General features: G+C 49.9%; 1 protein-coding gene, 1 long non-coding RNA gene and 1 pseudogene across 2 annotated transcripts in view; 2 read left to right on the forward strand and 1 right to left on the reverse strand.

The window, feature by feature from the left end:
• The window catches only part of EYA2 (EYA transcriptional coactivator and phosphatase 2), a 174,735-nt gene extending 149,841 nt beyond the window's left edge, over window positions 1-24,894 (forward strand). Inside the window, exons 10-15 of the mRNA XM_073793066.1 lie at window positions 7,490-7,548; window positions 12,813-12,973; window positions 14,133-14,247; window positions 15,688-15,809; window positions 17,760-17,860; window positions 24,086-24,894. Coding sequence (XP_073649167.1) covers window positions 7,490-7,548; window positions 12,813-12,973; window positions 14,133-14,247; window positions 15,688-15,809; window positions 17,760-17,860; window positions 24,086-24,166 — 639 coding nt within the window. The 3' untranslated portion in view covers window positions 24,167-24,894. The remainder of the gene's footprint in view (window positions 1-7,489; window positions 7,549-12,812; window positions 12,974-14,132; window positions 14,248-15,687; window positions 15,810-17,759; window positions 17,861-24,085) is intronic.
• LOC117308125 (small ribosomal subunit protein uS2 pseudogene) lies at window positions 9,434-12,023 on the forward strand (annotated as a pseudogene).
• On the reverse strand, window positions 12,743-24,142 carry LOC141276548 (uncharacterized). Its single transcript, XR_012326375.1, has 6 exons — window positions 22,803-24,142; window positions 20,673-21,140; window positions 19,732-19,894; window positions 17,730-19,621; window positions 16,192-16,291; window positions 12,743-12,953 (listed from the first exon to the last, which is right to left on the reverse strand). It is a non-coding gene; the product is annotated as an uncharacterized lncRNA (long non-coding RNA).
• Window positions 24,895-25,583: the final 689 nt, after the last annotated feature.

The raw sequence follows: 25,583 nt of genomic DNA on the forward strand, positions 1-25,583 counted from the left end.
AAGAGACAAGATGACAAAATGTAATGTGGTACCCCAGATGGGATCCTGAAAGAGAAAAAGGATGGCAGTAGAAAGACTGAATAAAGAATTGACATCAGTTAATAATAATAATATAGTGATATTTATTAGTTGTGACAAATATACTACTTGAATATAAGATGTTAACAATAAAAGAAACTGGGTGTGGGACACATGGGAACACTCTACTGTATTCACAATTTTTCTGTAAATCTAAAACTATTCTAAAATTTAAAGTTTATTACATGGACTTCCCTGGTGGCACAGTGGTTAAGAATCCACCTGCCAGTGCAGGGGACACGGGTTTGATCTCTGGTCCAGGAAGATCCCACATGCCACGGAGCAACTAAGCCCATGCACCACAACTACTGAGCCTGCGCTCTAGAGCCCGCGAGCCACAACTACTGAGCCCATGCACCACAACAACTGAAGCCCAGGCGCCTAGAGCCCGTGCTCCACAATGAAGAGTAGCCCCCGCTCGCTGCAACTAGAGAAAGCCCGCGTGCAGCAATGAAGACCCGATGCAGCCCCCCCAAAAAAAGTTTATTACAAAAAAAACTGAAGACTCACAGGTGTCTAGTCACTTTCCCAAGATCACACACCTAGGGAACAGCGGGGCTGGCCCTGGAGCCCAGGGATGGGCATTTGAAGGCCAGCTACAACATCAGGGATGCGTGAAACTGAATGTCTCTGCCCTAGTTCTCTTCCGCCCCGCTTCCTGAGATGCATTAACGTGTAGCATCCTGACGTGTCTTTAGAATTTGGACCGAAGACTGCGATGTCCTGCTTTGCTTCTAAACTGCTTCCTCAGCAGAGCTGACCATCCATGAACCTCTTTTGGTGGTGAACTCAATTCAGTTTGGGCCTATGGAATTCAAAATAGTAATACTAGTGATAATTAAGGCAAACGTGTATGTGGCATTTTCTGTGGGTGAGGGACTTTGCAAAATGCTTTACCTGTATTGATTTATTCAATCCTTACAAAACCCTATGTGGGCAGTACCATTCTATAGCTCAATTACAGACAAGGAAGTTGAGAGTCACGAAGATTAGTACCTTGTCCAAGTCCATTCTGTTAGTAAGCAGAGTCAGAATTTGACCCAGATCCCAGAGTGTGTGCTCTTAACTGCTGTACTCTCTGACCTCGCAAAAAACAGTTTAAATTAAAAAAAAAAAAAAAGCACTACCTTTAGGGTTTCCCAGTTTAGCAGATGAAAGAAGAAATCGGCCATTATATCAGGCCTAGATTAACCCTACAGGCCCCACGAAGTGTGGAAGCACAGAAACATTTGTCCGGACATGGCGTAGAGTTGGGGCAGTTTTTACAAAGGCAGTGACATCAACAAACGTTCGCAGGCTTTTGATAGATGGAAAGAGAAGGGAAAAGCATTCAAAACAGAAGGAACAGTAAATGCAAAGGCCCTGGGGCAAGAGCATGAGGGTTGTTGAAGGACTAGCAGGGGCTGCTGTGTGTGCAGTGCAGTGAGAGGGGTGGGAGATGGTGGCGGGAGAGTGATGAGTGGGAGCGTGTGCAGACAAGTGGGGCCCGAGTCATGGTGAGGACTGTGTTTTCACTTGGAGGGAGGTGGGAGCCATTATGGGGTTTGGGGCAGGGGAGGGACAGGATGTGACTTAAGGTTTAGCAGGATCCCTCTGGCTGCTGGATGGAGACTAGGCTGGCAAGATGGGGGGTGGACAGGGTAGAAGCAGGCAGAGTGAGGAGGTGACTGTAATAGTCTGAGTCAGGGCTCAGTTAACTTTTTCTGTAAGGAGCCAGAGAGTACATATTTTAAGCTCTGTGGCGCAGGCTGTCTCTGTCTCAACTACTCAGTTCTCCTGTTGTAGGACAAAATCAGCCCTAGACAGTATGTAAATGAATGAGCATGGCTGTGTTCCAATAAAACTTTATTTACACAAACAGCGGGCAGGCCAGATTTAGCCCCCAGGTCATAGTTTGCCACCCTCTGGTGTAGGTGGCAGGTAATGATGGCTTGGACCATGGTGCAGCAGAGGAGCCTCGCTTTTCCGGGGACACAAGAAGTACCTTGAGGACAAGAGTCAGGTTAGTCCCGAAACCTCCCCTCTCTTGACCCAAGCATCCTCTGATGCTGTTCCGGGCCCACGGGAGGCATTTTTATAAGTTAGTCTTAGGATGGATGGATCTTTGCCAGAACAGGCTCTGGAGGCACACAGCCTCCTGGGCTCCTCCTCGCCTTCATTTTATGGCCTCGGAAGGTTTCTGGGGTAACCAGGTACCCAGACTGGGTGACTTAAACAACAGAAACTTCCTGTCCTGCAGGTCTTGAGACCAGAAGTTCAAGATCAAGATGTCGGCAGGGTTGGCTCCTTCTGAAGGCTCTGAGGGAGAATCTGCTCCTTGCCCCTCTCTCCTACCTTCTCCGAGACGTTCCTTGGCTTGTAGACCTATCACCCCACCTCTGCCCTCACAGTCACATGATGTTCTCCCTGTGTGCATATCTGTCTCTGTGTCCAGATTTCCCTTTTGTATCAGGACATCAGTCATACTGGATTAGGACCCACCCTCACGACCCCATCTTCACTTGATCATCAGTGAAGACCCTCTTTCCAAATAAGGTCACATTCCCAGGTACTGGGGTTAGGACTGCAACATCTTTTGAGGGGACACAATTCAGCTCATAACAGACCTGTTCCTGTACTTCTCTCACCTCATTTTCTCCTGTGTAAGATGAATGACAGTAGTATCCCCGTTAATCTATGTGAAGTGCTGAGCACAGACCCCGGCATGTTGGGAGCCAGTCAGAGGCTATATATCGCTGGCCTCTGGCCTCCAGTGTTAGATCCTGCTTTCTCCTCTCCTCCCCAGGGAGATACTTTATTTTTCAAAAGCGATAGATGTCCATATTCTCCTTGTAAAGGAAGGAAGGAGGGAAGGAAGGAGGGAAGGAAGGAAACAGGGAGGGAGGGAGGGAGGGAGAAAGGAAGGAAAGGAAAGAAAGCATTTCAGTAAGGTTAAAGCCTCCTTTGACCACTAACCCAACGCCAGTGCCTTCCCAGATGGAATTACTGTTCCCAGTCGGACGTGTGAGCATCCAGATCTTTCTATTTCCATTTATGTATATGGATACATTTATATATATCACCTTGTTTTTAATTGGTTTTTATAAATATCAACATGTGTGATACTGGATGTCTCATTCTCCAATCTGCTGCTTTTTGCACTGTAGGATGTCTTGGAAACATTTCCATGTGCTAACGTAACTATCTCCCTCTTTCTTCTGAGCTGCTGGGTAGGATTCCCCTGAATGGATATACCACAGTTCATTCCACCATGATCCAATCGAGGGAACTGCAGGGGTTTCCAGTTTCTCACTGGGATGCTGGACATCCTTGCACGAGACTCTTTGCAGTTGTTTCTCTGGGTCAGAAAGTGTCAACTCCTCAGCCCCACTGCGCCTCACCAATGCCAAGGCCACAGGAACCCATCCTCTGTCTTGGGCGGGTAGTCCCGCTCAGACACACCCCCCCACGATAGTCACACTCTGACTCCAGAGAGGCCAGAAGCACCCTGGGCCGTGAGAGGCTGGCATCCTTTGAGAGGCCTGCCCCCCGTGCAGCACAGTTGAGGGGCATAGGATCCTCTTCCCCCAGGGCCCAGCCCCATCTTCGTGTCCTCCGCTTTGTCCCACTCCCCTCGGTGCTGGCCCAGCGGGTAACTCAATCCAGGTCAGCTGGTGGAGTATGAGGTAGTGTCTAGCTGAGCGTCATGGTATTTTATTAAGCCCGAAATGTGATCGCTACTGTTGTCACACTTTAGCACCCCCGACAATCCCCTCACAAATGAGAAAAACAGAGCCTCCCCACATACCTTTCCCCTGATATCAGGGAAAGCACAGGGAACCCTGCCCAGAGGCCTGAGCCCTGGTGACCCCCCAGAGCAGCTTTCAAGCTTGAGGGGAGGCCTGGGGGCCACGGGGAGGTGTTTTTCCAATTTCAGGCAAAGCAATGGACTGGGGGGAAATCTGCTATTAATTTTTCCTCGGTGCCTGGGTCTCCAAAGTCAGCGCTGGCTTTTAAATACAGTTTTCATTAACCTGTGAGGATTGCTGGCCCTGGGATCCTTCCATGTATATGAGATTGCTCTGGATCAGAGGTTTCAAACTAGGATGCCCACAGGGGCCAAGTAAGCAGGTAAGGTAAAGTGAGGAAAACCCAGTAGAGGCTGCAGAGGAGCGTCAAGGCTAAGGATTCTCAGGATAGACGAATGCAAGCCCTGCGTTGCCAGAGCGTGTAAATTCTCAAAGTAGCTGAAAATCTAGAGACAGAGAGAGAGGGAGAACAAGAAGAGCGAGAAGGGACGGAGGAAAGGGGGAGAGAGACGGCTCTTCTTCCAAAAACTGTTTTAATAAGCACATTTTGGGCTAAATGAGATATGTCTCCAGGCCAGCTTGCAAGCTCTTCCTTAATTGAACCTATCAACACAGCAGAGAAATTGTCAACCTCGTTTCTTTATCCCTCCAGAGCTGCACTGTCCGATAGAATGTTCTACAATGATGGAAAACGTGCACCATCCAGTATGGTAGCCGTTGGCTCCATTTGGCTATCGAGCACTTGAAATAGGCCTAAGGAACGGAATTTTCTCTTCTGTTTAATTTTAACTGAATCTAACTATAAAGAACCACACGCGGCTAACCTCTGCTGTATTAGATAATGTGACTGTCGGCTCTTCCAGTTGGGGCGTCCCATCGTGCTCAACTGTTTAGGAAAGGACACACCCTCTCAGGGAGGGGGATCAATTATACCACCAAGACATCAGAATCCTGGGTGCATGGAAAGAAAGGAAATACGGAATACAGCAGAAAAGCTTTAGGTGTAAACCAGATGTCCGCTCACTCAAGGATGGTCACTCGGTGCCCCCCACCTAGTTTTTTTCCAGAACTATCCAAAGAGTTTCTCAGGTGGGGTCACCACTGAGCATCTGCCATGTTCTTTGCCCTCTGCTCTGGCTACCATTTGCCCATGGCTGACCCCTAGGAAGCCTCTGGGTAGACCTCCCTGCTGTCAGACCTGTCAGAGCACACCGTTGCCCACGCCTGGGCGCTGTGCCAGGCCCACAGACACGTGAGGTGCCATGTAGCAGGACCCTGAGTCCTACTTTGTCACTGCCACAGAGCTGTGGGCAAAGTGTGCCAGGGACTCTGGAAACAAACCTCTTTCCAATCCAGAGGAGCCAGCAAACCGCCTTCCAGTCCAGAGCTCATTCAGGGGGGCCAGAGAGGGATCAGCGGCCACACCACCCCTTCTTCCAGGTTCCAACCTTGATCCCCACAGAGCAGCCCAGGCTGCCCCAAATGCCACTGTCCCCACCTGCTCTACCCCCGCATCTCCATAACAACTAAGTTATCTCTGTATATCTTTAAAAAGTGATGGAGGGAAGGTGGTCCCATCATCCCCCAGCAAAACTCTTGTTCTCAGAGATAAACTCAAGCCTCTTCCTTGTGTAAAAAGAGATCTGCTCAAAATGTTGACACCACCATTTTTTTCCCCAGCTTTTCTCCTCCCATCAAGGGCCCAGAGATGTTACAACCAGTTTTTCTCTGAGAGGCCAAGCTCAAAGTTCCACGCGCATCTTCCTCTCTCTAGCAGCCTTTGCGAGGAGATATCTGCCCCCTGAAATTGTCTTGCAAACCAAAACCTGGATGTTTACAAATCTTAACACAATAATCAAAACTAACATTTATGTAGCCAGACCCTTCTCCTCTCGTCAACCTTGTGAAGCAGGTTCTGTTATTATCTCCATTTGCCAAACTGATCTCTGAGATTTGGGGTGGTTAAGTCACTTGCTCAAGTGGTTGGATCCAGGATCCAAGCCCGGGTGATCTGATTCCAGAGCCTGAGCTCTAACCAGTACCGTCGGCGGGCAGGCACAGCGTGCTCACGATTTTTGCCTTATGGACCGATCACCTGAATGGACCTTCTGATGGAGGCAGAGTTCACAGGCTTCCTTGGGAGCTGTTGCATCACTTGCCTCTTGGTTGCAACATGACGGAAATCCATCTCCACTCACTGAAATGGAAAAGTCCGTGTATTCGTCTCCTCCGGCTGCTGTACCAAATTACCACACACTTAGTGGCTTAAAACAACACAGTTCTGGAGATCAATGTCCAAAATCAATTTCACTGGGCTGAAGATGTTGGCAGAGCTGGTTTCTTCTGGAGGCTTTGAAGGGAGAATATGTTTCTTCGCCATTCTCGGCTTCTGGTGGCCGCCTGTATTTCTTGGCTTGCGGCCTCCGCCTTCATTTTCAAAGCACCTCATTCCAGTTCCCTTCTCCTCTCTGTCGTCAAATACCCCTCTGCCTCTTACTTACAAGGACCCTTGTAATTACATTTGGGGTCCACCGGGAAAATCCAGGATAATCTCCCCATCTCAAGATCTTTAACTTAATCACATCTGCAAAGTTCCTTTTTCTGTATACGTTTCCTGAGATTAGGACAGGGCTGTTTTGCGGGGCTATCATTCAGCCTGCCGTGGCAGTCAGGGTGGCCTTGTCTCAGTTGTGGCCGGATCCAGAGGAGCAAACAATGTGATCTGATCAGGGCCTCCTCCCTCTCTCCAACTCCCAGACCTACTTTCCTCTAACAGCCCCAGGCTTCATCTCACCATCCAGCAGCTTTAGGGAAAGGAGAGCTCCTCTTTCCCAAAAGTCCCAGGACTGGTTCTCATTGGTCCAGCTGAGGCCACACACTCATCTCTGAAGTCATCACTGTGGCTAGAGGGACCCTGGGTCTCTCTGATTGGTTGAGCCTGGGTCATGTGCCCACCTACATCATCCCTTCCCCTCTGTCTTAACTCCCATGTGTTACGGTATTTCTCCAAAGAGAACTGAGAGATGTATGGGTGGTGGAAAGCAGCATGTTATTGGAGTCCATTGAATGGCGAACCCTTGGAATGGTGCCTGGCACGTAGTAATGCTTGATAAATGATGGTCACAGATCGTGGGACACAGAGGGGGACTTGGGCAGGGGGTACCTCCTGAAGCTAATGCTTGAAGAATCCAAGGTTCACTAAGGAGATGAAAGCAGAAGAGCATTCCAAGCAGAGGAAACACTTTGAATAGTGAAAGGCTTCCACCGTATGGCCATGGTAACCATAGGTCCTAGTGTACCTGGGGGCAGAGGGAGATAGGTCCTATTTTGTGCCTGTCCTCCTAATGTAACGTTGACAGCAGCCCCCTTTACATTGCAAAATTATCTGGGTTTGCATGATAAATTATACGGTCACCACCACCCCGTATAGCCAAAGGCAAAAGGATGAGACTTAGCCCAAGGTCACCTGACCTTCGGTGGCAAAGTGTGGACTAGAATTCAGGACTCTGACTCCCAGTTCAGTGCTCCTTCACCCCTCAGCTTATGAAACCAACTCTTAAAGGCTGCATCAGCTTCACCAGTCACATTTCTCCCTTTTTCTCTTCTTGCCAAATTCTCTACAGGACTGTGACCAGATCCACGTGGACGATGTCTCATCCGATGACAACGGGCAAGATTTAAGGTAGGAATTTGGGGAGTCAATCAAAAATGCCCCTTCTGATTGGTTATCAAGCTTGCCTTTCACTAGGAAGCAGAGAGGAGGGACGGGCTAGTTATCAGGGCAAGGTGGCCTGCCCTCAGCCCAAGCTGGGACCGGTGTTTCTCTGAACTCCAAAATCACAACCCTGGGCTTCCCTGGTGGCGCAGTGGTTGAGAGTCCGCCTGCCGATGCAGGGGACACGGGTTCGTGCTCCGGTCCGGGGGGATCCCGTGTGCCGCGGAGCGGCTGGGCCCATGAGCCATGGCCGCTGAGCCTGCACATCCAGAGCCTGTGCTCCGCGGCGGGAGAGGCCACGGCAGTGAGAGGCCCGCGTACCGCAAAAAAAAAAAAAAAAAATCACAACCCCGCCCCCCACCCTGCAGCCTGCTCTGCATCGTCCCGAATCCCTGAGGCCGAGCTTCCTGCCGATCCTCTGTGACTCTGCTTATGTTTCTCTCTCGGGGGGGTTTTCCCTGCTTTACTAAAGTAATGCACGCACATTGTGAAAAGTACCACACACCACCTCTGATCTTGTCTCCCAGAATCACCACCATGAAGAGTCCGGTAAACCTATTTCCAAGGTTTGACTGCGCTCACTAACATACACACGTTATTTAATGTAGAACTGATACAGTCGACACTCAAAAAAATATTTCTTGAGCGAGTAAGTGGTATGTCTGATTTCTAGGGGAAAACACTCCTAGGACATGAATTCCAGAAATAAGGTACCCAGCTGCTCAAAGTGAGACAGCTTTCAGAAGAATGTGGCTGGAATGTTCCAAGCCTGCCCATTATAAAAACAGAACCCTAGTTATTAAGCTGTGCTTATCAAAATTATCACTATTCAACGCTTCTAGGCCCGTCAAAAATATTATGAGACCAAATAACGTTTTGCCTGTGAGCCATTCGTGGTAACTTAATGTTTGCTGCCTAGGTGTGTCTTCCAACTTACTCAAAAAAAAAGAAATCAAAGTTTCTGTTCCCGAGCCCTGCAAGTCTTTTCAAAGCCCAGCACAATTAGAAGTGACAGCTGGGCATCGCCTGCTTCATTTTAATTAGCCATTCAGAAAATCCCTTCTGCAGTCAGGCCTGGCAAGGAGCACGGCTCCACTGCCAGCCAGGACTGCTTAATTTGTGGAGTAAATAAACCCCAGGTCAAGGCTAATTGTGTCCTTGTCATGAAGTCATCCCAGGGAACCACTCTCCCTTTCAAGGCAGTGAGTAACCAGTGTTCTGTTTTTATCGTTTCCCCTGTAGTTGGCTGGCTTGGAATTCAGAGCAATGGCCCTCTGAACCCTGATTCATGCTGATTGTTTGGTACCTCATTTCAAGAATCCACAATCCAAGGGTGTTTTTTTCCCACTAGAAGCCAAATTCCCCATTTGTTCATTCAAGAAATATCTATTAAGCACCTACTGTGTGCTAGGCAGCAACTATCAAATGCCCCTTGTTTTGTTTTGTTTTCAGTTAACAATAAAAACCAACAGTGGTAACGCCCTTACTTTGCACCATGCCCTGTTCCAGTTGCTCTATGTGACTTAACTCACTGCATCTTCACAGTTACCCTAGGAAATAGTTGCTCTTATCATCATCATTGTTTTACACTTGGGGAATGGGAGGCACAGAGAGGTTCAGTAACCTGCCCAACCTCACACAGCTGGTAAATGGGTGAGGCAGGATTCACGGACACCCTTCCCTGCCCTCCACCTCTTAGCAGAACATCCAGGCATCTCCCCAGGTATCCTGAGTTTACAGAGTCAGTGTTCTTTTTCAAGAATAAATTCTCTAGCCTTTCTGCACTACTCAGGGAGGGGTCCATAAGGCATTGTTCTAGATTCCCATCATTACTTAAAGGGAAATTTCCACAATGGCCGGAGTCCTTGATGTCCTGCAAGTGAAAAAGGAGGATGTCCTCAAATTCTTTGCAGCAGGAACCCAGTTAGGAGGCACCAACCTTGACTTCCAAATGGATCGGTCCATCCGCAGAAGGAAAAGTGACGGCATCTACATCATAAGTCTGAAGAGAACGGGGGAGAAGCTTCTGCCGGCAGCTTGTGCCATGGTTGCCACTGAAAACCCAGTCGATGTCAGTGTCACGTCCTCCAGAAGACTGACCGGCGAGCTGTGCTGAAGTTTGTCGCTGCCACCAGAGCTACTTCTATTTCTGGCTGTTTCACTCCTGGAAACTTCACTTACCAGATCCAGGCAACCTTCCAGGCGCCACGACTTCTGGTGGTTACTGATTCCGGCGCTGACCACCAGCCTCTCCCAGAGGCTCTTGTGTTAACCTGCCTACCGTTGCTGTGTGTAGCAGATTCTCCTCTGTGCCGTCCCTACAACAACAAGGGAGCTTCCCCAGCGGGTCTGACACGGTGGATGCTGGCCTGGGATGTCCTGCGCATGAGTGGTACCATCTCCCGTGAGCACCTGGGGAGGTCATGCCTGATCTCTGCTTCCACAGGGATCCAGAAGAGGCTGAAAAGGAAGAGCAGGCCGCTGCTGAAAAGGCTGTAACCCTGGAGCAACGTCGAGGTGAACGGATGCTCCAGCTCCCAAGTTCACTGCCACTCAACCCGAGGTCGCAGACCAGTCTGAAGGCTCCCAGATGCCCTCTGTGCCTGCCCGGTGGCTCCCTACTGAAGACTGCGGAGTTCAGGCCACTGGTTGGGGAGGCACAACCACCGAGTGGTCCGAAGCTGTTCTTCCAAAGACTCTTAAACGGGAAATGGAAATGAGGTTGATGGAAAATAAAATTTCTTTAAAAAAGAAAAAGCAGAAGACATTCTCTGGCAAGATGGGAACCTTGACAGTACAGAGGAAGGAGCACGTGTCAATTTAAAGTGTGGCTTCTGGAAATGAGGGGCCGTGATGGGATAAAGTCACATAGCCCCTTTCTCGCCAGGATAAGAATGTGCTAGAAAAGTGCCCGGCACAGTGAGCAGTCCTTGCTGAATGGCTCTCTGCCCCTACGAGTAGATGTCGTCTGCTCCCTTTTACTAGTTGGGGATATTTTCTTCCTCTTTAGCCCCTGGTCACCTCCACCCAAGGGAGGGACTGAGAAGAAGGCAGCAGCAACATGTCTGTGTAATAAACCACTGGCATCTTTCATGGGAAAGAGGAGGTTATCATTGCAAACAAGTTATTAGAACAGTCGTATCTTGTTCTCCATGTATCTTTTTAATTTTTTTTTAATAACCTTCTCAAGATCTCAGAAGGTATGGTGTCCCACACCACGATGTCAAGCTAGTGGTCAAACAAGTTAATTACACACAACCTATATTTTTATTGTATTTTTTTTTTTTTGGCCACGCCACGAGGCACGCGGGATCTTAGTTCCCCAACCGGGGATTGAACCCTTGCCCTCGGCAGTGAAAGCGCAGAGTCCTAACCACTGGACCGCCAGGGAAGTCCCCAACTTTTAAACTTGAGTAATTCAGTAAAGAGCAGAGAAGAAACTACGATCATCCCTGTTCCCACCATCTCCAACTCACCACTTTCTGACATTATGAGTTACTTGCTTCCAATTTTATATACACACACACTCACACAAATGTCTGTGAAAAATGACCCAGGTGGATGTGTGTGTGTGTTTATGGACATATGGGCAAAAATTTGAAGACATCTAAAGAACTTCTGTCAGCCTGTTGGTATCTCTCTGTGACTGTCTACCCAGCCTACTCTGGAGGGAATGCCAGAGTCTACGTTTGAGGCCTTTGGGATTAAGTCACCTGGGTCAGTGCCCTCCTGGCCCACCTGCCCCAGTGGAGCCCACGTGGTGAAATCTGCTGTTGAGTTTGAGGCATCACTCCAGGCGTTTCTGCGGATCCTGCAGGTGTTTCGTTGTCACCAGTTCGATATTCAGGCTGTCAGGCTGAGCCCCAGGCACAGAACGGTGCGGGACAGCACATGGGCATCAGGACATCACGTGGCCCACGGGGAGAATGACCCAGCGCTTCACACTTTCCAAATTCCCTTTTATCTGCTGCAGCAGTGGCGTTAAACCGGGGATACCCAAGATACAATTTCCTAGTGTTGTTTCATCCCTAGTGCATCACATCTTTTTAAAAAATACAATATCTTTCTCCACCCTTAAACTCATCACAGAAAATCCAGAAACAATAAAATAATGCAAAGAGAAAAAAAAGTCAGCTGAACCCACCCCCCAAGAGGCTGTGGTATATACCACGCTGACCTGCTCCCCCCAGGCTTTTTCTGTTCGAAGAGACTTTCACTTTTGAAGTTTTTGGTCCACACATCCCTTGTCACGCTCTGGTTTTGCCTTGCAACGGCCTGTGGTTTTGCAAACCTGTACCAAGCTTCCAGTGGAGGGAAAGAAAATGGTGTTCCGTGGAGAGCTAGGGCTTTCGTTCTCACACTCTAGCTGCTGTAGGTGGTCAATCACCCACGCTTTCCCCTTCTGGTTCCCAGCTGCCGCTTCCGTCATTAACCTCACATGACACTCTGACTCGTCCCCAGACCACGCTTCATGCTGATGGAGGGTTATGTCTGCAAAGCACCAGCAATCTACTCTGCTTAATTTAACAGATAAAAAAATTACCATAGGGAATTTCTTTTTTTTTTTTTTTTTTTTTTGCTGGCCACGCCCTGCGGCATGCAGGATCTTACTTCTCGGACCAGGGGATTGAACCCATGCCCGCTGCATTGGGAGCGTAGAGTCTTAACCACTGGACCGCCAGGGAAGTCCCCAACATAGGGAATGTCTGTAGAAAGATACAGAGATGCTCACAGAATAGGAGGAAAAGGTCAGCAGTCAGGGCTTATGGGGCATGTGAAGCAGAGCAGGTTTGGGGATCAGAGTGGCAGAAACTAACTGGCATATTCTTCTGGAACTTTCTCTCAGGATGAACCAAGGCCAACCATTTTTTGGAGTTGCCTTCCAGCTTCAGACTCTGAAGGGGGAGAGAGGGAGGCTTTCCCCAGCTTGGCCACTGCATGCAGGGGACAGAATGGCTGCCCCCCCAAAATACAGATGCTCTTTGATACCAAAAGAAAGGAGAATGGATGCTGACTAGGCAAGAGCAAAGGATGCCACCATTGTTTGGGAAGTTAATAAAAACTATGATCCTGCTTCCCCCAGAACGCACATACCCACGGCACCCTCGAACATTCAGGGACATCATGGGTGCCCCAAACCCCACCCCGTGGGTCTCCTGGTGAAGAGCTCCCACCTCCCCGACATTAACACTGTCTCTTCTCCCACGCCCCGCCCTCTCCCGTCTCCCCAGCACCTACAACTTCTCCGCTGATGGCTTCCACAGTTCGGCCCCGGGGGCCAGCTTGTGCCTGGGCTCTGGTGTGCACGGTGGCGTGGACTGGATGAGGAAGCTGGCCTTCCGCTACCGGCGAGTGAAGGAGATGTACAACACCTACAAGAACAACGTCGGCGGTGAGTGGGTCGGGGAGAGGGTCGTCCACAGCGGTCAGAGGGTCTGCCTGTGCTCCGGGCGCAACCCCTGGACCAAGGGAAATTCATCAAGGATGGATGCTGTCACTCGCATCCCACCTGCCCTGTGCCAGGTACTGCTCTGAGAGGCTTGTTATAAGTCCTAGCTCACTCAGCGTCACCCTTGTGGCGCCCTCTGGAAGAGGGCACTAAGATTCCCTTATCCTCGCTTTAGGGGGGCGGGGCGGGGTGGGGAAGCTGAGGACGGGATGGGGCATCTTGCCCATGATTACACCCCCCACCCCTGCCGTGGTTCTCCACGTGTGGTCCTTGGACCAGCAGCATCACCTGGGGACTTGCTGGAAATGCAGATTCTCTGGCCCCACCTCAGACCTGTCGCACCTGAAGCTCTGAGGTGGGCCTGGCGCTCTGTGGCTTAACCTGCCCTCCAGGTGATTCTGATGCTCACCGGAATTCGAGGGCCACCGGCTTCAGCCCTCACTACTCACATGAGCATCACCTGGGAGCTCGTTAGAAGTGTAGACGCTCAGGCCCCTCCCCAGGCGACTGAGCCAGACCTGCGTTTTTAACAAGATCCCCAGGCGGTTTGTGGAAACACCGGTTCTCAGACTTGGCTCATATCGGAACCCCTTGAGGAGTTTCCAGTTCCTGGCCTGGCCACTGCCTGGCATCAGGACCCACAGAGCTCCCTGGTGACTCTACTGTGTAGGCAAGGTGAAAGCCACCAGCTTCAGTGGCAGGAGAGCACTGGCTGCCACACTGAACAGAAGCCTGGAGGGGCTGAAGGCAGGGTTGGCTCGGTAGTGACCAGGCCCGCGGATCGCTGTTTCTGGGATTCTCTAGGCCGCTGGCTCTTAACAGGTGATGCCGCCTCCTCCCCACCCAGGAGGCATCTGGGGATGTTTCTGATTATCACAAGGTCTCTAACCAGCTCCTGGCCAGTCAAGGGAAGAGGCCTGAGTAGGCAGCTACTCGACTCCATTGACTGATCCAATCAATCTCAAAATAAAATTAAGGTCACTGGATTGAAGCTGACCTTGGGTGTCATCTGATCTGAAACCTAGACTCACCTTCCCTAACCCTACTCCCCCCAGCCCTTTGAAATGACAGCAAGGATGATTTTTATTTGCTTTGTCCGTAGGCTTGATAGGAGCTCCCAAAAGAGAGACATGGCTGCAGCTCAGAGCCGAGCTGGAAGCTCTGACGGACCTCTGGCTGACCCACTCCCTGAAGGCACTAAACCTCATCAATTCGCGGTAGGTGGGAGCCCCCGTTTTCCTTTGCGCCACTGAACTTTCTCCCATTCAAGGGTGGCAGCCCCTCCATTTCCACACTTGGGAGAACTGGACCCCCCAGTTCTCCCCTGCACACCTTCCAGACATTTGATAAAGCTGGGGTGTACAGGCCCCATGGACACCTTGTCCCTCAGATGTGCAGGTAGTTGCAGAGACTGATGGGGGCCAGCAGAGCTAAAGACCTTTGTACGGAGGTCTGTTGTCCCAACCGCTCTTGCCCACAACACCCTCCAGCCACAACGTCACCCTGTGAAAACCATTTTATAGGATCACACAGATCATCTGGCGGGCTCTTAGTGAGGTCAGGAGGGCCCGGTCTCATTCTAGACCTCCCACTAAATTGCCTCTTGCTCTTAAATAAGATCACCTGGGCCAGAGAACAAATTACTCCCCTGCAGCATCAGAATTCTTGTGACCCAACAGATGAATGGTCACAAAATGGCAGCTCATGAGCTGAATCCACCCTGCTGATGTGTTTTGTCTGAGACACACTTTATCCCAAAGACTGGGAAAGTCAATCCATAGCTGCAGGTTTCGAGGATCTTGGAAAACGTCAGAACTGGCATGTGCTCTGCAGTTTACCCCAGTCCTCACCTCTCCCTGTTGTCCTACGCTTGTTCCATGTCACTCACGCACATTGCCAATAGGTCCCTGCAGCTGCTTTAGTGTGTGGCCCTTGCAGTAAATTTAAAAAGATATTTTTGGCTGTGTTGGGTCTTCGTTGCTGTGCACGGGCTTTCTCTAATTGTGGTGAGCGGGGGCTACTCTTTGATGTGGTGTCCGGGCTTCTTGTGGTGGCTTCTCGTTGCAGAGCGCAGGCTTCAGTAGTTGTGGCTCACGGGCTCTAGAGTACAGGCTCAGTAGTTGTGGTGCATGGGCTTAGTTGCTCCGTGGCATGTGGGATCCTCCTGGACCAGGGCTCGAACCCATGGCCCCTGCATTGGCAGGCGGATTCTTAACCACTGAGCCATCAGGGAAGCCCAACATTTTTTTTTAAGTTTTTATTGAATTTGTTACAATACTGCTTCTGTTTTACTTTTTTTTGGTTTTTCGGCCACGAGGCATGTGGGGTCTTACCTCCCTGACCAGGGATCGATCCCACACCCACTGCACTGGAAGGCGAAGTCTTAACCACTGGACCTCCAGGGAAGTCCCTAACATTTGCTTTTTAAATAGGAAAACTATTACACTTGTGTTAGATTTCAATGTGTCAGGCAGCTTCAGGCTTAAGAGAGAGGAATAGCTGGAGGATCCCTGGGCTCTAGCCTCACCTGAAGACGACTTAGCCAGAGCCTCCAAACCCCACCAGAATTCCCACGGACTCCAGGCTCAGCTGCGGGGGTAGGAGGCCTGGCCTTGTGGTACCTTGGAGTTCTGACTCACCATCTCCTTTGCCCTCAGGCCCAATTGTGTCAACGTGCTGGTCACCACCACTCAACTAATTCCTGCCCTGGCCAAAGTCCTGCTGTATGGACTGGGCTCCGTGTTTCCTATTGAGAACATCTACAGTGCAACCAAGACAGGTAGGGGAGCCCAGACCTCAGAGGGGTACGGGGAGGGAGAGTAAGGTCAGCTTTGCCTGCCAGGTTTGGAAAGTTTAAGGAAAACGACACTAGGGAAGTTAAAGAGTTTGTCCATGGGCATGGACAAATCTCCCCCCAAACAACCCTCATAGACGCAAAGAAAACAAGAATGCCCATTTCTCTGCTTCTAGAGAAATTGGTTAGGATTGCAGTTTTCCAAAGTGTGTGTATCAGTTAGGACAGCTACAGAGCTGCTGTAGCACATACACCCCACATACAAGGGCTTAATTACATCAGGGCCAAAGCTTATTTCTCCCTCAGATGTCAAGAGACCAGAGGTGAGTGATCCAGGCTGATGGGGTGACTCTGTCCTCATACTCACCCAGGAAGCCGTGTTCTTCCCGTTTTAGTTTTCCACCATCCCCTGTAATTTTATCCTCATGTACATGGTCAAATCAGATTCTGCCATATTGTCATTCCAGCTTAGGAGAAGGGGGAAAACAGGAAGGAGTAATGGGCGTCCATTATTGTAAAGCCAAGACTCAGAGGTGCATGTTACTTCTTCTCACTTCCTATTAACCCAGCTTAGTCACATGGCCACAACTAATTGCAAGGGAAGCTGGGAAATGTAGTCCATAGCTAAGTGACTGTGAGCCCAGGTAAAACTCATGGAAATCCATTACTAAGGAAGCAGAGGAAGACAGTTCCCCCTGCCCCAGGATGGTACACAAGGTGGTTTTAATTTAACTAATTTTAATTAGTTAATTATGGCCATTAACCTAACCTTGAACCACAGAGAAAACTATTGTTTTTTTAATGCTCTTTCAAAGATATGGTCTCAATTTCGTGTTATCTTGCTTTAACACCTCTTGAATACTTGCTAATCTCCTTTATTAACAAAGAAAACAAGACTTAGGCTTAGAACTTTCATAAGAGAATTCAAAATAACTACAAATTAACAGCATCATTTGTCATCAGGGCAAGTAATACTGATTTTTCTTGTGGGGGAGGAGGCTAATTTTTTTTTTCTTGTATCACCTAAACATTATAATAATACAAAGCCTAGTTGTTTTTAATTAGAAATGTTTACCTGTTTTTTTTTTCTGGAGCAAGAACAAATGTATGTACTTTGGAAGCATTTTCTTAGAGCAGTTTTTGCCTTTACTGAAGTTCTAGACCAGAGATACTGCTCAACAAACATCCTTCAGTGCTCAGGGCAGCAAAGAATTTAGCCAGCCCAGAATGTCAGTAACACCGAGGCCAAGAAATCCTGCTGGGGCGGTGAAGCACCGAGCCTGCTCTGTGCCGGCATCTGCCGAGTACAGCTGTTCTGTTCAGGGCTCTTCTCATTATCATGATGGTCACTAAACTTGCTGAAACAGGATGAGCTAAGACCTGAATTTAGTGTTCCTGGATTGATGCTGCTGCCCAGCCACTGGGAAGAAGGAAACTACGAAAAGGTGGTCGTCTACGGGGAGCAAGAAAACGACGAACAGCCGAGTCGCACGAGGGCCGCTCTGTCGCCAGGCTGCCCACCCTCGGACTCGTGAATCCTGGCACCTCTGCTTCCTAAACTAACTCGGGATCCTGGGCCGATCATGTCCAGGGCACCTCTCAGAGCCTCGTGTCCTTATCTGTATAATGGGCCCATCACTCCTACACCGGACAGCCGCATAGACGCCAGGGCTTGTTTCAGACCCCTGCCCTGCCTCTCCTGCTGTGTCACCGTGGGCAAGCCACTTAACCTCTCTGTGCCTCTGCACTGTCGTCCATCACATGGGGATGGGGACAGTGACGCCTCGAAGTTTGCTTGAGGATGAAATGATTAATACCTGGTCCTTAAGGAGACCTTTGTAAGAAGGCTGTACAAAGTGAACTCTTGATGAGCGGTTATTAGTCACCTCAGTCCTGGGTCCTCACCGAGTGTCTTTCCTTCGTCCGTGTGTGCAGGGAAGGAGAGCTGCTTTGAGAGAATAATGCAGAGATTCGGCAGAAAAGCCGTCTACATCGTGATTGGCGATGGCGTGGAAGAGGAGCAGGGGGCGAAAAAGGTATATTCTCTCCGTCCGTCTCTCCGGCTGCTCTTTCCTCCTCTCTTGAGCCTGTCTCCTTCCCAGGCTCTTTGCTCGCCCGTCCCCTGCCATTTGGAAATCGCAGAAGCATCCTGAGTAATTTCCTGCAAATCCCCCTCCGGGCCTTTGGCTGCCACCCCGGTAGCCCTGCATTATTTCTGGGACAACTGCTCGGGAGCCCAGAGACCCTCTGTCAGGGCAGGCTGGCCGGGGGGCTGGTGCCTGTTTTATTTAATGCTTACTGATCATATGTTCCAGGAACCCTTCCCAGTTAATAAAGACAGCATTAAGCTAATGAAAAAGAAAATCCTGCATTTGTGATCTCAGGCCCATGAGGAGAGGGGCAGGGGGCTTCTGGTGGCCACAGCTCTGTTCCAAAACCCTGGATCTGGACCTGTCAACAGCATCCCAGAGAGCCTGCCACTCCCCACCCGGAGAGGCCTGGGAAGCAGATGGTTAATGTCACAGAGCGTAATTTGGTTTCCCCCTTCCCGCCCCAGAAACAGATTCAAAAGAAATGCAAAAACGTTTAGGGCTCTCAGCGGATGGAACTCATGAGAAGACAGAGGGCCCCGAGAGAGGGGTGCTTAGAAGGCTTTGCATCTACTGTTCCATCCACCTGGAAGGCTCCTCTGCTTTCCCAGCTCTCCCGGACTCATCCTTTCAGCCTCAGCAGCACTTGCACCAGCTCCCACTCCAGCTCAGTCAGGCCTGCCTGCGACTCCCTCCCCCCGCTGTCCCTAGTCCTTCTCCAGGGCCTTATCCCCTCCTGTCATGAGAGAATTACCTGTGTGCCTGGTGGCTTAGTCACCGACTCTCCAGCGGGTGTGTAAGCTCCATTAGCTGAGCACCTACTGTGTGCCAGCTACTGTTGCAGGCGCTGGGCGTCCTGCAGTGAGCAGAACACACAGGGCTCTCACCCCTCCCTCAGCTCACAGCCTGGGGACGAGCAATCGACCCCTAAGTGTAACATGCGTGTCAGATGATGACCAGAGCTTTGGCGAAAACGGGAGGAGGAGCGCGAGTGAGCCAAGTGAGTATCAGAGGGAGGGAGTTCGCGGAGAGGAGCCAAGAAGTGGAGAGGTCGGAAGGCTGGAGCGTCCTGCAGGGAGCTGGCATGGCTGCCGGCTGCGCGATGCACCAGGCGAGTGGGGAGGGGCAGGAGGTGCAGTCAGGGAGGTGCCTGGGGCCTTCGCAGGGACTTCAGCCTTGACCCTGAGCACTTCTTTTTAAAGCATATTTCTTAAACTTTAAAAATGAACTGATTCAGAGGAAAAAATATTAAGTAAATAATAGGGGTGATACACCAGGATATGATCAAAACATTAAGTAAATAATAGGGGTGATACACCAGGATATGACCAGAACAGTAGCGCGAATCATCACACGAATCCAGGACCAATGTGCCAGGTCAAGAGCGTGGTCTCTGGTGAGACTCCTTGAAGCCCACTGCCGGGATGGAAGGGGGATTCCAGAGCCCCTCTTCCAAGTTCAGATCTAATAGAAAAAAACCTCTGCCCTAAGCACGTGACAGCGATCAAAATAAACTTTGCTTCTATCAAAGTTGGGCTGAGACCCCACTTAGGCCCATGGCCGCGGGCACCCCCACACATGCCCTCCGGTTCTCACCTGGAGAATGACAGGGACATCCGGAGCAGTGGCTGCCGTTGACCCACCTTCTCACCAAAGGATGTTTCTTAGGGCGGCGTAGCAGATGTTTTGAAATGACCGTTTACTCTCCTGAAATGAAATACTAATGGATAATAAAACCTCCTTATAACCGTAATGTCCAGGAGATCAACATCTGATGATACATTAAAGAGAAATAAGGGAAAGTCATTTATACTCACAGTAACGTGTGCTTCAGTATGTGAACATCTGAGCACAAGATCTCACACCCAAACGTACCATCACTGAGGATGTGAGCCGACACACACGGGGGGACACAGGTGTGTGGTCTTGACCATTCACAAAGCCAGCGAGGTGCCGCGGCTGTCACGTGACTGCTCCAGCCTGCGAAGCAACCCACGGAAAGGTTCTGAATAAAATAGACTTCCCCAGTTGACACGGTAATTGCAGCCCTGGGGAAGTCGGGTTTTATTAAAAGCATGAGAAAAATGCTCTATTTATATGTGACAAGTAAAGTGGAGTTAAGGGTCTACACTCAGGTGATTAAGAACGGGTTTGTGCTTACTTAAATATCTGGCAGGACATCTGAAAGTCATTCAGGTGGAAGGTGTGTGGGATGAGGCAGGAGACCTGCCCCCACCTGCAGTGCCCCCAAATCAGGACGACAGTCAAAAATCACACCCCTAGAAATTGCCAAGTCACCCCTAACGGGCAGGCTTCTCCTTTGAGACCTGCTGGTCTGGGGTCGCCCTCGCCTAGGGGGCGCTGATGGACGTGCCTCCTTAAGTTCCGTGTCCCGGGCGCCTCCCTCACCTCACCCTACAGCCACCCTGCTTTCACAGAAACAGGTGACCAGGGGAGCGCATTTTGCTCTAAATCCTGGTTCTGCCATTGTTGGCTGTGTGGCCTTCAGCAGATGGCAACGCTCTCTGAGCTGCCTTTTTAATCTGTCACACTTGCCGAGAACAGGCGCACGGGGCCCAGCAGAGAAACCCTGCGTAGTTAGCCCTCAATAGCCTGAAGCTGTGTGATTACTACTCCCCAGGGCCAGGGGAGGGGAGAAAGCTAAATCCACCTTCAGAAATTCAGGGGTTCTCTCTCCTGGGGAGCCAGCAGAAAAAGAAAACAAGAATGCCCGTTTTCACATAACATGAAAACTCACCGAAATCTTGTGTGCTCAAAGTCCACAGGAGAAGCACGCTGCTAAGACCCGCTGAGGATGTGGATGGGGTGGGCTCCAGCGGGGCCAGGGCTGCCCAGGTTCTGTGGAGTTTGCATTGCCAGAGATGCCAGACAGCAGCTTAAACAGGGGAGAGCTTTCTTCGTCTCTCATTAGCTGCCCAGACAGCTGGGACAGCACCAGGGACCCGGGCCCCTTCTGTCTTGTTGCTCTGCCAGTCCCAGTACTGCTCTTTCCACAAAGTCCAAGATGGCTCCTCACCACGCCCACGTCTGCACTCCAGCCACCAGGAAGAAAAAGGGGAAGGACTCCTCGTCCCTTTAAGAGCACAGCTGATATAGGTCAACATCACTGCTTCTCAGACCCCATTGGCCAGATTTGAGTCACATGATCTCACCTTGCCACAAAGGTAGCTGGGAGATGTACCCCTTATTCTCAGCCACCAAGTTCCTAGAAAGAGAAAAAGAAAAAAAGCGTTTTCTGAGAGAAAGGGAAGAAAGGATGTTGGGAGCCACCTGGCAGCCTCCATCCCAGGTGGCATGTGGCAGGGCGGTAACTGGCACCCTACTTAACCCCGGGCCTTAATCACTACTCTCTATTACCGACATCATCATTTTATTTAATCCTCCAACCCCCTCCCCCTGCGAAGTGGGTACCATCCCACTTCATTTTATACGGAACATGTCTGAGACTCAGGTTAATTAATTTACCTAAGGTCACACAGCTGGTACATGAAAACTGCTGTGTGTTTTGCTCCAAATGCCTGGCAGGAAGGAGGTGGACTCAGGAGTTTCAAACACTGTCAGTCTGCACCCCTGACCTGGTCAGAAGAGAGTGGAGTCCAGCAAAGAAGACTGGGACACACGCCCCATGCACCCAGCTCCCCTAAAAACCCCCGCAGTGTCTGAAGCAGCAGCCCCAGCCCATTAGTGAGAAACCCTGTGCACCAGCAGCTCTCCCGGCCTGAGGGATGGCACTCATTAGCCCAGGCCACTGGCCACCTGAGCAGCATGAAATACCACGACAGGACGAGGGGCTTCAGCTGTTTAAGCTGACGGTGTTGTTCATATCTCCATGTTAGTGGGTCATTTGTCTCCCCCTCTCCAGAAGTGATAAATCTACCCATGCTCTGGAGCCACCAGGCCTGGGAGGGAGAAGGCTGAGATAGTCTCTTCCCCTTTGCTCATTTCCTCCCAGAGAAAATGAATTACACTCTTTAAAGAGGGACTGGATTGGCCAGGTGGCAGCCAGCATCCATCTCTGCAGAGAATGAAAGGCTTGGCCCGGGTGAGGGGAGGGTGGGGAAGCTGAAAGGCATTAAAGAGATGGCGTCTGTTGCCCATGATGGATAGTCTTCTGCTTCCTCTGGGCAAAAGAGAAAAAGGTGTGTCCATGGAGGGCTTTGCTTGAGAAACTCACCTTCCCGCCTTTCCTCCCTCCCTTCCTTCCACGAATATTTATTAAGCGCCCACTGTGTGCCAGGAGCCATGCAAGGCAGCAGTGAATATGACATTTCAAGCTCAAACCCTCCTCAAGGCCTTTGCACTTGCTGTCTTCTACCTCAACTACCTCCCCACACGTTTGCATGGCTCCCTCCTTCGTGTTCTCTGGGTCCTGCTTAAATGTTACCCCCCTAGAGAGGCCTTCCCTGACCCAAATATCAAAAGATTAGAAGTAGGAACTAACACAATATTGTAAAACAACTATACTCCAATTTAAAAACAAAAGATTACAAGTAGGCGTATCCTAGGTTGTTTCCGTAGGTCTGAAAATTCACCAAGCATCCCTTTCCATCATTTTGCTCTACCTTTCTAACCATCTTTGGCATTTTCTTTTCTGATATTTTGCCTCATGATCCCAAAACAGCTGCCACAGCCCCAGACATCACATACTTATATGTCAGCATCCAAATAAAAAGGGCAAGTAAGGAGGAAAGAGTTCTCCTCAGGTGCCTCTCTCTCTAATCATGGAGGAAAACCTTTCCCAGAAGCCCCCAGCCAACTTCCTCATTGCCTTCAGCGGGTCACAAGTCAGAAGGATACAGGACAAACCCCTGGTAAACAAGGCTGGGGTTGTCATCACTTGCTTAGACAATCATAACTCATCCCCTACCTCTCGGGCACGGCGCTGCCAAATTCAGGGTTCTGGAAGTAGGAAGAAGGGAGGATGGCTGTTGGACAGGCAACAACTTTAGTCGACGGTCACATTTTCCTGTGATAAACAGGCAGTCAAGTTTTCTCTCTGGAGTCAGACAGACCTCTCTGTGCCTCAGTCTCCTCATCTGTAATATAAGATACACACAGTATACAGAAGTATTATCCCCATTTTACAGACAAGCACCAAAGTAAATTATTTAAGATAACCCAGCTAATGGTGGCGGAACAGAGCTTTGCAAAGGGCACTGAAACATTTAACCCTCATGCTATGGAAGTATCAATATTTTGCAAATTTTGTCTCCACATGAGTGATTTCTTTCCCTAATCAGCATAACGGTTCTTTTACACCAATTACAACTTTTGCTGTATCTGCATGCTGCCTGCACAGTTACCTACTTAATGTTTCCCTTTCAATGGATGCACTTATGTTTAAAATTGAAAACTTGATAGCATGACAATAACAGAGCAAGCATCACCTGCTGTAAAGAAAAGGAAAAGATAAAAGACTCTCTGGGACCAGCCCTATCTGTTCAAATGGAGATTAGTGAGAGTTAGGGAGGGGTTGAAGACACAGTAGCATCTAGTCGAGATTTTCTATCTTTAGTAGCAGGATTGAGAGCACATTTTTAAAACGGAATAGCTTTCTCGCTGTGTGATTTAATTCCACGTCAGCATGCCGCCTAAGACCAGGCTGGTCCCAACAGAGGAGGGAGGGTCAAACAGTCCACATGGCGGACAGTGCAGGATAAGCCAATCAGGATTGGCTCAGGCGGGGTGGGGGAATTGGGAGATTGGGATTGCCATATATACACTACTATGTATAAAATATCAATAGATAACTAATGAGAACCTACTGTACAGCACAGGGAACTCTACTCAGTGCTCTGTGGTGACCTAAATGGGAAGGAAGAAGGGGGTTATACGTATACGTATAGCTGATTCACTTTGCTGTACAGCAGAAACTAACACATTGTAAAGCAACTATACCTCAATCAAAATTAATTTAAAATAAGTAAATAATTTTAAAAAAAAAAACAGACTCAGAAGGAATAGAAAGCATGCCTGACCACGCAGGGGTCCACCAACGATGTTCTGTGCTCCCGGTTTGGAAAATGCCCACATGCTACAGTGACTCAGTGTGATTTCTCCTAAGGTTCTAACCATGGGCGTGGGATCCAGGGGGGCTGTGGGAAGCACCGCGCAGAGCCGTAACCGTGTGGCTGGTGTTCTGTGTTCCAGCACAACATGCCTTTCTGGCGGATATCCTGCCACGCGGACTTGGAGGCGCTGAGGCACGCCCTGGAGCTGGAGTATTTATAGCAGAACCCGCAGCCTCGCCACCTGCCATCAGAGAGGCAGCCCACCCGCCCAGGCCCTCGGTTTTCCCCACCTCCCCTGCCAGATGCAGGGTCCCTCCCGCCAAGAGGACGTGTCCGGTGACCATCTCAGAAGCTGTCCTTTCAGTCCCAACGCGGGTCCAGAGAAACAAAGTACCCAGCAGTGGCTTTGGAATATTTAACTTTGGGGAAAAGGGCTGGCTCGGAGTCCAGGCTTTTCTGCAAGACTCACAAGCAAGGAATTCCTGATTTGGGGGAGGGCTGGCGATGAGGAGGGGACAGGCTCTTTTTTTTTCTCCACTTTAATTTATGGACTAATCTCTTTACTCTGGTATTACGCTCTTGTACCTGTGTTGTTGGTTTTTGTTTTCTCAGCTGGCATGTGGGGCAGTGCACAGCTCTAATTTAAGCCTCTCTGCTCTGAGTTGTGCTTTGAGGGGACAATCATTCTTTGAACAGAGGGAGGCGATTTGGGGCTGTGGGGAAGACTATTGCTTATTTTTGTTTTTAAGGACGTAACCTGATGTCGTGTGGACAGTGCACGTGCCTTATGCTGCCATCTTGTTTTCTAGGAAGAGGGGACCCTGGGGAGGAGGCAGTACTTTGTGACGGAAAAAGGCATTAAATAAAACCACGTTTACATTTTGAAGTGGGGTAGAGTGTCACTACTTTATTACTGCTTTGGAGGCTTCTGAATTTGTTGGTGTTTTCCAGAACCTTTTCAGTTACGGAAGTATAAAATCTGACTCAAACTGCCTTAAGCCAAAGAAAAAAGCAAATCGTCTCCAGTAAATTTGGGTAATAACTGTCTTCAGCCATAGCTGGGTCCAGGTGATCGAGTGACTTTCTCCTGTGCGGTTTTACTTCTCGGGCAGGCTCTTCCCTGTGTGGCAAAGGCAGCTCCAAGAATCTTTCGGCAAAACCATACCAGCAGAAAGAGAGCACTTTCTGCACAGGGGCTCTAGCGAAAGCCCCAAGGTTGTGTCAAACCTGAGTCGTGAGCTGCCCATGGAGCTGGATAGGGTTCAATCTCTCATGAGCAGAAAGCTGGGGAGAGCTTGTCTCCCAAAGGAGGAATCAGCGAGCTACTCCTAAAAGAACTGGGGAAAATGGGGGTTGGGATGGAAACTAGAACTGACTTCCATGCCATAGGTAGGACTTTATTTTCCAGCGGATGAGCCCAGGATCCGGTGTAGGGAACAGGGAGGGACATCTGGAGAAGTCCCAAGGACATCTTCAGCTCTGTTGCTGCCCACAGAGTTCCAAGCAGGGCCTCGATCCATTTGATTGGATGCTAAGCCTAACTATAGGCTTCTCCCTCTATTCATGCTGGTGAAATCCAGGGTCACCAGCTGGCTGGCATCCATGTCAGCGGATGACTGGAGTCTCAGAGCTAGAAT

The sequence above is a fragment of the Tursiops truncatus genome, chromosome 15, assembly GCF_011762595.2.
Source record: "Tursiops truncatus isolate mTurTru1 chromosome 15, mTurTru1.mat.Y, whole genome shotgun sequence".
NCBI classification, from domain to species: Eukaryota; Metazoa; Chordata; class Mammalia; order Artiodactyla; family Delphinidae; genus Tursiops; species Tursiops truncatus.